This window comes from Cygnus atratus, chromosome 1 (genome assembly GCF_013377495.2).
Source record: "Cygnus atratus isolate AKBS03 ecotype Queensland, Australia chromosome 1, CAtr_DNAZoo_HiC_assembly, whole genome shotgun sequence".
Lineage (NCBI taxonomy): Eukaryota > Metazoa > Chordata > Aves > Anseriformes > Anatidae > Cygnus > Cygnus atratus.
In genome coordinates, this window is record NC_066362.1 from 46,227,110 (window position 1) to 46,243,249 (window position 16,140).

The 16,140-nt window shown below is 37.0% G+C and overlaps 2 protein-coding genes across 5 annotated transcripts in view; one reads left to right on the top strand and one right to left on the bottom strand.

Moving 5' to 3' along the window:
• The window catches only part of APAF1 (apoptotic peptidase activating factor 1), a 37,619-nt gene extending 35,992 nt beyond the window's left edge, over positions 1 to 1,627 (bottom strand). Inside the window, exons 1-2 of one of the 3 annotated variants that reach the window (XM_035551780.2) lie at positions 1,465 to 1,598; positions 943 to 1,018 (exon numbers count right to left, since the gene is read on the bottom strand). The gene's annotated coding sequence lies outside the window, so the exon portion shown is untranslated. Of the gene's footprint in view, positions 1 to 942; positions 1,019 to 1,464 lie in introns of all 3 variants that reach the window. The other 2 variants (XM_035551781.2, XM_050708086.1) reach the window with 2 other exon arrangements.
• On the top strand, positions 1,624 to 11,845 carry IKBIP (IKBKB interacting protein). 2 transcript variants are annotated; one of them, XM_035551783.2, is made up of 4 exons: positions 1,624 to 2,049; positions 2,881 to 3,109; positions 4,714 to 4,831; positions 10,789 to 11,845. In XM_035551783.2, the coding sequence occupies exons 2-4, from the start codon at positions 2,916 to 2,918 to the stop codon at positions 11,542 to 11,544; spliced, it is 1,068 nt and encodes a 355-aa protein (XP_035407676.1). In that variant the 5' UTR covers positions 1,624 to 2,049; positions 2,881 to 2,915; the 3' UTR covers positions 11,545 to 11,845. The 2 variants fall into 2 exon arrangements, with proteins under 2 accessions (XP_035407676.1, XP_035407675.1); XM_035551782.2 differs by lacking the exon at positions 10,789 to 11,845 and adding an exon at positions 6,185 to 7,181.
• The last annotated feature ends 4,295 nt before the right edge of the window (positions 11,846 to 16,140 follow it).

Here is a 16,140-nt window from a genome sequence, read left to right on the forward strand (position 1 = left end):
GTAATAGTCTTCAGGTATTATGTAGATACCAGATGCTATTGTTTTAAATCAAAACGTCCAGCTGAACATTACCAAAATTAATCTACTACAGTCTGATACAGTGTTCAGTTTTGGAACCCTCACTATAAGGGCATCCAGGTGCTGGAGCATGTCCAAAGGGCAATGAAGCTTGTGGAGGGCCCGGAGAACAAGTCTTATGAGGATCGGCTGAGGGAGCTGGGGTTGTTTAGCCCAGAGGAAAGGAAGCGCTCAGGGCAGACTTTATTATGCTCTACAACTACCTTAAAGGAGGCAAGGTAGGAATCAGGCTCTTCTCCCATTCACCAAGTGACAAGAAAAGAGGAAACAGTCTTAAATTTTGCCAGGAGAGGTTTAAGGTTGGATATTAGGAAAAATTTCTGCACTGAAAGGGATGTGCTGCATTGGAACAGGCTGCCCAGGGAAGTGGTTGAATCACCATCTGTGGAGGTCAACAGTTGTGTAGATGTAGAGCTTAGGGACGTGGTTTAACGGTTTACTTGGCAGTGACAGGTTAACGGTTGTACCAGATGATCTTAGAGGCCTTTTCTAACCTAAATGATTCTATGATTTTCCACAATTGCTCCACTTGGAGGCATATAAAGCAGGTATAAATACATACATAAAGACTTCATGTAAACATATAAAGACTATACGTATAAAGACTTCAGTCTTTAACAATTAATGGGACTCATAGAAGACTACTTGCATTCACTGTGAGAATGGAAGTTTCCAATAATAAAAAAAAAAAAAACAGATATGTACTGATAATTTTGGGGGTGATGACCCACAGACATGAACTGAAGTCCTTTACCACATTTCTGTCACTTTATGAAAGCTTGCAGAACTAAAGATTCATGGCCTGTGAAAGCTTCTCACATACTTGCTAAGTGTATCTGTGTATTCTCTCCTCACTCTACATACCTCGAAATTTTGAAGTCCTTGGATCGTGCAATGGGGACACGAGGACTGCCCTTGCGGTTGGCAGCACTGGGCTGAACTACAACAGAAAACAAACCCTCACAGATTCCCACAAGATCAACCCAACATCCTCCAGGTCCAGGAGTCCCCACAGGTGCACTCCGATACCATGGACACACGACAGACAACCCAACACTGCCAAAGGCTGGGCTAAACCTTCCTTTGGCAGCCCGTGGTGCACAAACATACATTTACGCGCTTCCGAGGTAAGAGCTATTTTTTAGGGAAAAGCTTTCCAGTACTGACCATGACACAAACTGCTCCTTTGCCCCGCAGTCTTGGGCAGGTACAGAGGCCGGCTATAGGCACTTTCCCTTTCCCTTTCCCCACCACCCCAGCCACGCAGCGAAACCAGAACAAAAACCGCAGCGGCCGCAGCCGCCTCCCCACACCCCACCACGGCCCGACCGCTCCCGTGGGGCCGCGGCCGCTCTCCCCCCGGTGCGGGGGGGCGACGCTGGTTACCTGTCGCTCGGAGCCGCCGGCAACGAGGCCTCGCCCGGAGCAGCAGCGCTCACCTCCCGAGTAGCGGCCCACTGGCGCTTCCGCCTTCCAGGCCCGGCGGCGGGCGGAGCGGCGGGGCCGTCCCGCTGCCGGCGGCAGCCCCCGCCCCGCCCCGCCCCGCGGCGAACAACGCCCGGAGCCCAGAGCCCGGCGCTGCCGCCCCACGCCGGCGCAGAGCCGTGGCGGAGGCCTCGGCGGCGCGCTGCGAGCCCCAGCGGCCTGCTGAGGTGGCGGCCTGCTGAGGTGGGCACGCGCCTGACGTGGCGAGCTCGGGGCCGCCCTCCTGGCCCCGAGCCGTTGTTCTCCGCTGCCCCCCCTCGGAGCTGGCACCCCGCAAGGCCCGCTCTCAGCCCCGCAGGTACCAGAGGAGATACAAAATAGTTTCTCTGCTAGGGTTTTGTGAGGGGGAGACGTGTTTTATTTTATTTCTTCCTGCGTACTTGAGGCGCGGAGCGCGCGTCCCGGTGCCGTTACTTGCAGACAGCCCAAAGCTTCGGACGCTTGTGACAGTCTTAAAAAGGGCCTTGTAGGCGTGCATGCAACCGAGTAAGTATCTCTGGTATCCAAACGTTTATATTTTGATGTGTGCCTAAGCTGCGGTGTTGCGGAGTGATGCGGAAAGAAGCACTGCGCTCCTGTCCCAAACGGTGCCAAACCAAATCCAGCACGGGCTCAATTAATCTCTTTTTAATTAAGTGCTGGCAGACTTCGGGTCTGACACTGCCTCTGGGTTTCCACGTGGCTGGGCAGAATGTGAGCTTCTGCACTCTTTGAAAGTGGAGATTCACTTAGCTGGACCTCACTTTTAATGAAAATAACAATTTTTCTTTTATCTAAATGTATTATTTCATTAGTCTTCTGTATTTTTCTGTGAATGGCTTCATATTAGCTGCTGCCTATAGTTTCACAGATGAAATAATTTCAACAGGACCATGTCTAAATTAAATCTTTATTTCTAATGCTATATTTATAAATGAGAGCTAACGTTTTTTAAAATGTACAAATATTTAAAACAGGATACAGAAACTTCTGCTAATATCCTGACAATAATCACCAACTATAAAAATAATAATTATCATGCTTATTTCAGTTCTTGCGCTTCTAAATATGTCTTCAAAATGTCTTATTCTTCAACAGCTAAAATATTTCTGGAAAAGTGAAATTAGCTAAGGTTTGAAGAGTCAGTTCAGTTTGTTCAGGAAAAAAAAATGAAAGTTGTGCTCTGTTGTACATTAAAAAAGTCTTCACAAAGTCTTATGAAAGTATTGTGACACTTTATGGAAGTTCACCTCACTAGGTAAGATATTAAGCACCAAAGGAAATGTTATGGGGGTATTTGTGTAAACAAAAAGTCTCTTGTTTTGTTTTGTTTGGTAGCTCTCTCTTTTGCTCCTGCTTTTTAAAAACACAAAATGTCTGAAGTTAAGCAGAGGAAAAAAGGTATTTCTTCATCCAAGACCAATGAAGATTCACAAAAGCTTGAGAAGCACAGTAATCGTGGGAAGCTGGCAAGTCCCAGGATGAGCAATAATCAGAGTCCGTTTTGGATAGACTCGCGGACAGCCTTGAATGTAATTTTCCTTGCAGCTTGCCTGGTGCTGACCTGGTAGGTAATCCTCTACAGTGGATTTTAATATTTTCATTTGTATTCTGTACTGTATTCAGTCATGGACAACATGATTAGTAACATCTGAATATATTGTTTGTATTAAGTGACTGCAGAAACATGTTAAAGCTAGAAGGGTCAAGAAAAGAATAGCAGTATTCACAGGTGTGGAAATATCGTTATACAGTGAGGCATTCACAGAAGCTTAATCTGTTTAATCATGCTGAAAGTTTAAAAAGTGCCTTGCTCATGAATTGTAAATATCTGCTTTGGAGGCTACATCTAACTCTGAAGAGCAACTTAATCTTGCAGTAAGCACAACAAGGCTCAGTTGGCAGGGAATAAATAAATCAACAGTAGAAGGGAAGTAGAGTAGATTTGCTCAGCAGTGTGGTAAACTGTTCTTCATGCAGTCTTCAAGAAGGTGACAACTAATCTTTGTAAAAGGTGTTCCAGTATATCTTAGTGACGTCCATACCTTAGTTCCATCAGAAACTGAGCTTTATGCAGAACTGCTATGATGAAATTCTCAGAACTCTAGTGCAAGAAATTAGTCCAGACTATTACACTCTTTAAAAAATCCTGCAGAACTTGTTCTTATTTTAGATAATGCAATCTGTGTGATACTAAGTCTTTGATAAATGCATGACATACGTAAATAGATACACCTAAAACATTAGGCAGAAACATCTCTAATCATTTTATTTGTGTCATTCTGTTTATCAATTTGTAGCTATCACTTTAGCTTTCATTGCATACCTTAGTCCATGCAGACTATCATAGTTCTTTTAGAGACTTTTAACTGCTATGCAATCTACTAAAGAATATCAATTTATGATAGTGCGAGTATTTTAAATCAACTATATTCTTCTAGATAAAATGTCTCTTACTACTAAGAGGACTGCTGAATAGTCTACAATAAAGCTTGATTAGGGATTAATAGATGCCCAGTAAAAATCAGGGGTTTGTTTGGTTGTCTCACTTTGTTTCTGCTCCCAAGTTCACAGTGAGTGAATCCAGTATGTACAGAACTGAGATATCTACTATCTGTTCACAAAGCTAGGATCATCATAACAGAAGCTTTACTGTTCTTGGATGGTCACATGTTGATCCACGTTAAATGATTAATGCTGTTTAACATTAGGCAGCATTAGCTTAACCAGCCTTTCTCAATCTAAAGGTTGCTATACATGATTTTGTGATGCTTTGTAAGAAAGTCCAAATTAGTCTTTTGTGTTTTATTTCCACCAGTTGAATTATACTTTATCAGTGAAATATACTACTTTAACTGTGTGGCAAAGCATTACAAACATATAATGACCTCACTGTATTCTCTGAAATCTTTGCCTTCTCTGATGTTTTTGTTTGAAAGGTACCCTGTGTAAAAATGAAGCACATCTACAAATATTTCCTTATTTTTACACATCTATTAGAAACTGGCAGTTCCATTACGAAGACAGATTAGATTCATTAAGCCCTGTATGTTTTTTTTTCCCCCATCACATATTGATCTGGCAAATTCTGTCAGCACGAATCCCTGTGAATCAGATCCTGGAATGCTTAACTATAGTTATATTTACTATTTATTTATTTGCAATTTGCAGGTTCCTATTTCAGCAGTCAGGGCGATTTGCTGATATGGAAAAAAGGTACAACTTCTTGCAGCAAGAAGCTGAAAAAATCCTGGACGTGGAAAATAAAGTCAACTTGATTTCTGAAAAGGTATCCAATTAAGATGTTAATGATTAACTTCTGATGAACATTTTTCATTGTCTTATTTCATTGTCCTTTAGTCAAATTTAACTGACTTTTCTTTTTGATAATTTTTTATTATGTGTTCTACTTGCCTATGAATTGGCCTTTGGTGAATATTTCATTGAAACATTTGTGAAGACAGCACAAGAAATCAGGTCTCACTTCTGATTCGTTAATTTCATTTATTGATTTGCTACTGAATCTTGTTCAGGTTGCTCTTTGTCAGTTCTTTATGTCTTCAAAATGAAGATAAATGTAAAATCGACCTTTCAGAAGTGTTTTGTTGAAGATAAAGAATATTCTGAAGTACTCTGTATGATACTTGCAATGTAGCAATCATTGAAAAAAGTTTAAGGAGTGTGTCGCTTAGTATTATTTACTTAAATCCTAATTTACTGACCTTGTGTACATATTAGAATGAACATTAATACATTAACAATGAGCACATTGATAAGGAAATCATAACCATGGTGAAAGTAGTAGCAAAACTCACTTAGTCCATCAAAAGCTATGCTGACTCTTGAAATATAAAAATGATTTTATTCTTATTTTAAAAAGACACCTTAGGAATGGGATTCATCTTAATTTTACTACTGCACCTACGTGTATCAATCCATTACCATTGTTCAAGGATGTAAATATAGCAGTTGTATCTCTTATTTTTTTAGATGCTAAACTACTTAGAGAACTTATGTTTGTGCACATACTTCATTCTACCATTACTGTTCTGTATATAACTCAAATATACATTTGCTTGAAGAAAAGTTAGTTATGTAGTAGACCAGTTCTAGTAATAGGAAAGAAACTGAAATGTTAGGAGAACAAAGTAGTATTTTATTTTTTTCATTGCTATGTGTGACACTATCAAGTAGAAAACTTAGGCTGGCTGCAGAATTATCATTTGTATCTTAGAAAGAATGAGAACAACATGGCTTATGTAAGCGATGTTGTTTTAGCACTGATCTCATAATGTTGTCGTCTATATATATAAACACCATAATTATGCTATAATTTGGGTGTTTATATATTGCATTCAGATAACCTAAATCCCGTGCAACATTTTGCAGTGTGATACATTTTACCAAAAAAAGTATGTATTCTATGGAAATTCATCAACAAACATACCTTTTTACGTGGCTCTTTAACACTAAATAAATCAATATTTTTAACAACAAAATGTGAAAACTAATATTAACATTGAGCTTTGTAACAATTAAAGTGGCTTCTGAGGGGCTTTATACTCTGATAAATAAATGCGAGTGGTTTCTAGTCTTACTTTTGTTAAGTAGATATGGACGTTGTTTTGTGTTATAAATACAGCTTGAGTCTTCTGAAAGTGTCCTACAAGATGCTGCTTCATCTATGTCTGTGATGACTGAGTTTAAGCAGGAAGTATCTTCCCTTCATAACATCATAAGGGATATTCAGAGCAATGAACAGACTCTCTCTATAAAGATGCAGAGCATTAATGAGAAGTTTCAAAATACTACAAATTCCTGGAGAAGAAGCTTGGACGAAATGAACACAAACACTAGTGGAATAAAATCTGAAGCAAAGTTCATACATACAGAAGTTACTTCCCAAATTAATGAAGTTGACCAAAGAATTAAATCCCTTTCAGAAAGATTAAAAGATTTGGAAGACAGCACAGCCAGAAATATTAAAACAGTAAAAAGGCAAGAAGATGAGGAATTCGCTAGAGTTGAACAAAAGTTGGATTTACACGCAAAGGCAGTCGAGAAGCTAGAAGAGGAACAGAATAGTCTGTTAGCCAAGGACGCAGACCTCAATCAGAAACTTGCAGCCTATGAACCTAAAATTGAGGAGTGCAAGACCTATTTGCCAACAATTGAAAATGCTATTCATTCTATTCTTAGACTATCAAGTGAATTGCTAACTATGGAGAAAAAGATAGAGGGATTAACAACAAAGCTGTATACTGTGGAAAACAATATGTTGAAAACTGTCTCTGATACAATGATGATGCAAAACATTCTTGAAGGCATGCAGTACAACGGCAGCATATTGAAACTGCAAAATAAAACAGTGGTTTTAGAAGAAGTAGTACCTGACATAAAAGTATCTTCAAGTGCTGAAGGAATAACTTTAGAAGGCTCTAAGTTAAAAAATGACCAGGATGGGGATAAGTGAATTTGGACTAAGGGTTTTCATTAATGAAAAAGCACTTTAATAGTTTATTTATAATTTGACTCCAGCATATGGGGGGAGGAGGGAGGGAGGCTGAGGGGGGAAATACAGACATCAGATTAAAATTTGTAATTTATATTTCATTTCCATTAAAAAGAAAAAAACTTTGGTTTTTATGTTGTTACTTCTTGTTACCGTATTCCATGGACTTCGTAACACAATGAACTAGGTTCTTGGCTCTAGACAGCTGTACACTGTAGATAATTTTTAATATGTTACATATATCATAACGTTTTTGTGCTTACGATACCGACTTCTCAAGGGGAAGTGGGAATCTCCGCATGTTATTATATGCAAGAAAGCACGAAATACATATTTAACAGCTGATGCTGAATTTTAGGTACAACAGCACTATAGAAAACACTAGTAAAGTACCCCTTACTGAGAACCGTGAATTTTATTGGTACTTATAGGTGGGGGGTATATAGCAGCTGGTGTTATCTTTTATTTCTTTGACTTCATGCAAACAGCCTCATTAGACTTCACCTCCATCCTTTTCCTTCCTAAACTCAGTCACGGTTTTGTTCTCCCATTGAAGTCTTTGGACTAAGTATAGACTGAAGTCCTTATTCCTGCTGGGATTCTTATTCCATTATTTCTTTTGCAAGTTCAGTGTGATCAGTCATTGTATTAGACTGAGAGGTTTTTTTATTGCTGTTAGAAATGTTACGAGTTTTCCTCTATAGAATGTTCTCATTTAGGCATAACATAACTTGTTTGGCATTGGTTTGCATTTCAAAGGAGAAGAAACTGTTGACAGTGTCAACTGACACTGTTCCTAAACTTTGGTGAAACAAGGGCTGCAATTCACAGAAGCCATTGATTTTATGCGCTTCTGGTGGGGGGTTGGGGGTGGGAATCTATTCATAGATCAGTTTACACAGGGTATAGTGCTATATTATAGGGCTGGTAGCTATATATTGAAATTTGGGTCTGAGGACCACCGTAATTTTGTGTCTACAGACATACATCTTGGTAATGTCCATTTCCTGAATTCTGGGAAGGAAATTGCTTAGTAGGCAGTATGAATGTATAATGTTTATGAATTAATTTAAGTTATTCAATTTTTCTACATTCGTTTGTACTGAATTATTCTCTAAGTAGTTAATGCTGCACATTGATGATACTAATTAAACTTGTACTTCTCAATGCTAAGAAAGCAGTTTCATATATTTATTGCTTGGGTACAGATTACATCTGTTTACAGTTATTCAATAAAAATACATTGCAGTGTATCACCCTGTCCTGGTGCATAATCTAATTGAAAATGAATTGGTCTTCCAGAAAAGAGTGCAGAATACATACTTTAATGTTCAGTGTTTGATTAAAAATACTATAAATATATACTATACTAAAATATTTTTTAAATATTCTTCACAAGTGTGTTTTACTGTGTTTTTATTTCATCTCTGCTTGGAGAAGGGTGGTAACACACCAATGGTATGGTCCCCAATTTAATGCCTTCCATCATCACAGTCTGTGTTAAAAATTGAATATACATAAGATGGAACAGGAAATCCTCATCTTTAGGAGGCGTTAACTAGGAAACCCAGCACAGCTCTTTACATTGTAAATTCTAATATTTTGTTTTTAAGCAAACAGTTCTGTGCTAATGAGGAATGACTGACACTAACAAGAAGTTTAAATGCTTGTTTCTTTGGTGTTATTTTTACTACTGGCCTCAGAAAAAAAGATTAGTATGATTTTGTGAAACTAATTATGGCCTCTATAATATGTTTGTTTGCTTGTTTGGTGGTTTTTTGTTTTTTTTTCCTCCAAGATCTGCACTGGCTTATTGTGGATTGAACAAATTAGTATCATTCATGCAGGTCAGCGGGTCAAACCTATTCTGAAAACTTGATCAAATAATAAAAAAGAATAGAGATCATAAAACATTTTCTACTGAGTTGCATGGGAGCTTGCTCAGCAACCATACAAATGTGGATGATTAAAAGCTATGTGTCAGTCAAAGAAAACAATCTGGATTAAAAGTTTGCCAGCAGACAGTACCCGGAATATTTTACATTGTCTAATGCCATTCCAATTAAAAAAAAAAAAAATAGTAGTAAGATGGGTTTTTTGTTGTTTTTGTTTTTAAAATTAGTAGTATGGCTAACCTTAATTTTAATTTGTTTAATTTGTCAACCTCTGTTTTAATGTTCTGTGTGTGCCTAGTTGCAGAATTATTAGCTTTTAATAGTCAAGCGGATGGTTGATAGGATACTTTTTATTAGTCGAGGGAGATTACTGACAATCATTTTAATGAAGATGCATCTTGAGTTGTGAAATACTAGTTAATTAGGAACATATGTTGTCGGTTCTTTAACAAATAAGCATTGTTATTGTTCTGCTTACCCTTTCAATTTGGTCATTAAGTTTTATGTTTGAAAGGAAACATAATTTAAAAGTGCATTTAAATATTGAAAACAACCTGGTAGTCCTTTAATAGGGTATTAACATACGTGCAAAAAACAGGTGCAGTACTGAATAAAAGATCTGTCCTTAGTGTTTCTCATAAAAATAGTAATAAAAAATACGGAGACTTTATGTTTTGCTCTGAGTTTTCAAATGCTATTCTGTTACCAGAGAAAGGAACCATTTGTTAGGGAGAAGAGTAAGATGGTAGCTATGCCTGTCATAGGTCTGGTTCCAGCCTTCATGTGCATTGATGTTTCCACTGCTGAAAACCAAGCTATTACTAGTGTGTATGTCTGAAGACCTGACCTGCTCTTCTCTTCTTCTTTTTCTAGTATCTTGTGTAATTTGGAGTCTCGTTGCGTAAAAATTAAATTTAACCATTATATCATAACCGTCATTGCCAATTTAGGTAGCTAGTCAACAGTTATTACTGACATGAAGAATCAGCATAATCCCAACCAGATTTCATCTCAGATATAGAAACTAAGTGATAACGTGAATGATTCTGAAATACTTCAACATGTCTGTACTGTATTATTTTCCTATGAGGTATGAATAAGAGAGCAGATATTTTCATTTCTTCCTCTCAAATTTGAAAACCAAGAACCAATCATTTAAAGTAACAAAACACAACAGTGAACTAGCAAATTCAGCCAAAAATCCAAGAGTAGCATGAGTTTTCCCTCGCTAACATAGTTTCCAGGAAAGTGGGCTATTCAAGTAATATTTTTTTGTGTGTGATGCATTTTGGTGGCTGTTTAAACAAAAGAGAATGATGCCTAATTCATTTTGTTTTTTTCTCGTGAATGTTTTGTTCAAAATTCATGTTGCAATCCCCAAAATAAAAACTCATCTGTTAATTATGCTCCATGACTTTGGAATTAAATCTTTAAAGTAGGCAGATTTCTAAAATGTTTCTGAATATCTTCCTGCATGAATCTTTCTGGATCACACAGATTATAGACAATAGAAAAATTTCTGTAAATCAAGAGAAATTTGCATTTGATGATTTGTTTCCCCCTCCCTCCCTCCGGTCATGCTACGAAATGATATAGAACCTTCCTGTATATTTTTTTTTTAAGAACAGAAGAAGTAGTAATATTTGAATTTGTTACATATGCTGAAAGGAAAAATGAACGTTTTAATTGTCTTGCAACACAAGTTTATTTCCTAAAGACAGGGTTTACTCTCAATTTCAATATCAGAATACTAAGGTATTTCATTAGAGTATAACTTTAATCTTGATGTAGGAGTTAAGTTAGAAAAACTGTCAAATATTTTTATTTGTATTTCTCTAGTGTGAAAAGACTTGGAACTTATTGGAACAGCTGGAAGATCTCCAAGTAACTTCTCACATAAAACATCTACAGGAAGATATTTATACAATGAAAACATGGTCTAGCAGCATAATTAAAAAGAAAGAAGAACTGCAGAAGAATTTAACAACCCTTTTTCATGCAGTTACAAGTGCTGAAGAGAATGCAGCTTCTGTAGCAAAAAACATAACTTTGAAGATTGTGACGGTAAAAACTGACATAAGGCGTATTTCAGGCCTTGTCTCAGAGATGACTGCATTGACAAGTTCTTTGCAAGCGCTAGAAGATAAAGTAGAAAAAGGTGAAAAGAAGACAGTAGAAAATATAGGTGACCTGCTTACTAGTAGCATTGACCGAAGTACAAAGCTACAAAGCTTAGCATCCAGTAATGCAAGAAAAATTGAACAAATTAAGACAGCATTGTCTGAGTTAAGGAGTGATTTTGACAAACATTCAGATAGACTTTTGAATCTCGAAGGTGACAGAGCAAAAGTTCTGAAGACTGTTACATTTGCAAATGATTTAAAACCCAAGATGTACAATCTTAAAAAGGATTTTGCCATCTTGGAACCTTTAATAAATGACCTAACACTGAGAATAGGAAGATTAGTTGAGGATGTATTGCGACGTGAGAAAGAAATTGCTTTACTGAACGAGAAATTGACCAATCTAACAAGAGTTCAAACTGAGATCGAAGATACGAAAGATGAAATAACCAAGATTTCAGAGATGAATTGATCACTGGGAAATGACATTGCCTGGAGAATAGTAGTGTTTGAGGAGTGTTACTCTATTATGAGTAGTACTAAGGAAAGACAATATTTAAAGGCTTCATTTGGAAGCACGCTGAAACTTAACTAAAGACTTGTCCTCTTTCTTTTAAAAGAGCGGGAAAAAAGATCATACTGATTTTGAGGGACAACAAGCTATAATATGAGCAAAAAACTTCTCTGTGCATGTTTGTGTCTTTCTGAAGTGTGACGTGCTATATTTAATAAACTGCTTGTTTTGTACAATAAAACAGTATACAAGCATAAAATGTTGTATCTGCCTTTACTTTCATTCAGTAAGCAGGACCAAGACTGACAAATCAGCTTTCCTTTGCTCCTTCGAAGGAGCAGTTTCCAAATTGTAAACTGCATAAAATTGCAGTTTCCAAATAAACAAAAGTTAATCAAACTACACTAGCAGTCTCAATACGTTAATTCTGACTTTTGAAACTATAGTAGTTCACTTTTTTTTTTTCTAAATAATACAGGGAACCAAGCAATGCCCAGAAATACTGTTGACGCCCTGCAAAAAGTTTTTCACATCAATCATGGTTGATTTTCTGAGACCTTATAATTGTAATCATGTAATTGTGCAACATTGTTATATCTTTAAAACATCAAACTCCGTATAGGGGTGGTGCTTTGAAAGACCTTCTAAGCCTATTGATGGCCTCCCAGTGTCACCATATCCACTCAGGAATCCTAACAGTGCCATTTATTGTTGTTTAGCCTTACACTACTGTGAGCAGCAAGATCAGCAAAGAGAAACTACTTAAGTCTCAAAGTGTCAGACTGATGTAAGCCCCTGGCAGTATTTCTGTGGTGAAGAACAAGAGTTTAAGTGAGCTGAGGCATTTGAAAATGCAGTAGAAGAGAGACTGAAGTAACATGATGCTGAGGTATGGCTTAGCAGAGAAAAGAGGGGAAAATGACTTAATTAGGAATAGAAATAATTTTAAAAACAGTTAGGAGAGAGGCAGCAATCGAGAAAAATCCCTAAAAATGAAATTATATTAAAAAGTATAACAGCATAGTAAGGCCTTTACAACTTCTTAATGTTTAGTTGGTCGTATTTGAACATCTTGCAACTAGTTGGCTACTGGTTTGATGGAAGAGATGATCATTCCTCCCACTCACTATTCTCACCTTCATTCAGCAATTGGTGTCTTTTCTTCTTCATGTTGCTGTCTCCCATACCTTGCTTGCTGTGTTGCCTTCATCCTTAAACCACTTTTTTTTTTCTGTGCAACCTCATATTAGTCCTGTCAAAGAGGGCACCAAGCATAGTAGTCATAACTACCAAAAGAAAATTGATTTAACTGAGAAATCTGTTCTAAGTGTTTTTCACCAAGGCCCTCATGATGCAATTAATCTACTGGTATCAAAATCTTCAGAGGCAAAACTAGGTAAAAATAGATCACTATTAAATATTTTTGGTCCAAAATACACTGACTATGCAGTGTTTTTCCAGGCAAATACACTGCCTGCAATGAATAAATTTGCTTTCCAGTGTATGAACAGAGACTTACAATTTGAAACAGGGAGCTGTGCAACCCTCATGACAAGTTATGAAAATATGAGTGAAGGTAGCCTGAATGTATCATAAAAATATCAGATTTTGACTAATATGAAGATTGTCGCCTCAACAAAATCTCTACATGGTTTAATCCACACAAGTGAGAGAAATGGAAACTACACTCCAGCTGCACAGTTGATCAGAGAAGTCTTGCAACAGCAGAAAGGTCTGTCTGAATGAAAAGAGCACTCTCTCTCTTTGAACAGTAACCAGAAAATAAGCCACGAAAAACAATTGGTGATTTCACTTTCAAACACAAATGAGTAAGCTACAAATACTAGAACATAAAACTTAGTATACAGTCGTACACGTGGTGTCCATGGGAAATTACGTATGCAAAATCTGTTACAGAATCATCAATTTCCCTTTACCTACAAAGGTATGCAGGCCACCCTTCCTTCCTGGGAGGTTCAGGTCCAAATCAGGTATTATGATCCTTTCAGACACTTTCTTGCTACCAAGCAAAAGAGAAAAAGTTTAAGTCACAGAAGAAAAATTTACTTATAATAATAATTATAATCAAAGTTCACACACCCACTGTAACATCCTCAGAGGGCGAGTTATCTGTGATACTCCCAGAGTCTGTACAGGTGTTATGAACTTTTACTTTGCCTTTCAAGTACAGATCTGAATTGTACTAAAAAAAAAAAAGTTTTAGAGTAGCTTTGGTCTAAGGACAGAGGTAAAGCTTGTTCTATAGTGGAAAAGGTGAGGTATGTTTTCACAAGTTTAGATCAGACTGCTAGCCTTGCCTACTTGCTTTAGTGCTGTCAGCAGTGAGGAGTGTAACAGATTGGGAAAGTTAAAAACTTATTTCATTTCTAAGGGTGCTCAATGATACCCTCTACAATTATTATTTTATTTATTTTTTAAGTGATAGATTCAGGTAGCGATGAATATTACAGCTATGCTACTTACAGCATTATCATCCCATACAGTCCAACCTGTTATGCTATTCAGGACATGTTTGCTTTTAGCATGTAGAACTGCCAATTATATTCTAGACAGTAACTGATAAGGAGAACAAAAAAAAAAGTTAACAATGGTAAGTGATGAATACTGAAAAAAATTGTAGCCTGTAAGAAGGCCATCTAGCTATTAAGCTCATCTATCCAAGAGGTACTCTCATTTGCTATAAAAAAAACACAAGATGTTTATTGGTTTCACTGTGAACTACATCATTTCTATGTAGAAATCCAAATGAATTACAACTATTTGTATTATTATAGCCCATTTTTAAATATGTAACAAGCATTTCAGCAAGTATCAGCATATTTGATCTGTAGTACGCTCTAATACAAACACGGGGTGTCAATGGAATTCTTATTCCAAATTTATGGAGACAGCATGTTTTAAACCAGAAAGCAAATCTCAGCTCCAGCAATAGCAAGAATGTTTTCTCCTCCATAAAGCAATATACACAAGTAGCACATACACAATCCATGTTTTACAAAACACTTTTGGGTTTAATGATCATTCTGGAGTTACCTAAGTTATATTTTGTTCCAGGGGAGTGCTCCTTTTTGATACAGGACTTTCCTTGCATTGAAAACTAAGCCCATCAAAGGACTGTAGCTCTCCCGCCCCATCTTCTCTACTTTCAGAAAACATACTACGTTATGCTATAAAGCACAGTTATCAATAACAAAGCTGAGCTTTAAATAATTTTAATACCACCATTTTCCCACTGAAGCTGAATAAAGATTTCAGTGGGTGACCCTTTGTGCAACAGCATTTTATATGTTAAAACCTCCCATCTCAAGCATCCAAACTATGGCTGAATATCAACGAAGTTAACAGCTGCAAGGCAATTCTCTAATTCTCTCCTCAGCTTTTCCACTGGAACAGAACACTGGAAGTGGAACTCTTTTGCCTTTCTCAGTCAAAAAAAAAAAAAAAAAAAGGAAAATGAGAGGAGTTGGCTGTCCCTTGAAGTCTTCTCAGATTTACCTTGATAAAACTATCTGAGCATCTTTAGTAGGAGAGTTTCAGGAAGGAGAAAAAGAATTTAAGATTCTCTTATTACTGCACATATTTAAAACAACTGCCCACAGGTTATCCAACTTTTTCTAGAGAAGAACTGCATGATTTTGCTCCACACAACAGGAAACAATCTTGTCTGAGAAATTTAGCTTATCATTGGCTTACCTGACGTTTACCTCGCTGTATAAAATAAGTTTGTCTCACTCTTCTGCCTGTCTTAAAAGTTCACAGTAGTGCCTCACTTTCCCAAGATTAGAAGTTGAAATTTTTTCAAAGTCCAGTGTGCTAAAGCATACCTTTAAACAGATATTCAGATATAAACTATGATATTCAGTGCACAAGTGATGCTTTTTTCTTCTTCTTCCCAGAGTAACTTGTACAATGTACAAAGTCTCCTTTTAATGCTCTCCTCCATGGATAGTCTTATGAGCATTTCATTTTGTTAAACTTCAAAGCTTCCTGCTCACAACAAAGGCAACAGCATGTTTTGTACATACTTTTATCACTGAAATTCAACATCAACGTACTTCATAAAGTATTTTATTTACTTACAGAAGTTGACTGCAATATAACACAGTTACCAAGAATGTGTATTTCCAAGAATGTATGGAAATGTACAATCTTGGAAGAATGTACGCTACTTGAATGTTTAGTGTCATGGTAGCAGGGAAATACAGTAGTTTTAATAGGTTTTACTTTGAATTGCTGCCTTTGAAAATGTGAAGTGTTAGTTTACTTGTTTAACATAACTATCCAAAATCTTGGAAAGTCAAAGGATATCCCAAGTAGCAGGATTCTCGATGCTGTATAATGTAGTAGCAGAACATCAGATTCCAGTACGATGTATGTACCAGTCAAGGTATGTCTGCTACTCCAACACAGCCTGCTTTAATTCTCCTTTTGACTCTTAGGAAGTAGAAGCAATATAACTTACGTAAATCCAAGCTAAGTTTAACATCATCAGCTCAAACACTGAAAGACAACATATCTGAATGGCTTTGCACA

Coding starts and splice junctions, on each gene's coding strand:
- IKBIP (XM_035551782.2), top strand. CDS start 2,916: ATGTCTGAAGTTAAGCAGAGGAAAAAAGGTATTTCTTCATCCAAGACC. Junction 3,110..4,713: donor GCTTGCCTGGTGCTGACCTG/GTAGGTAATCCT, acceptor TGCAATTTGCAG/GTTCCTATTTCAGCAGTCAG. Junction 4,832..6,184: donor TCAACTTGATTTCTGAAAAG/GTATCCAATTAA, acceptor TTATAAATACAG/CTTGAGTCTTCTGAAAGTGT.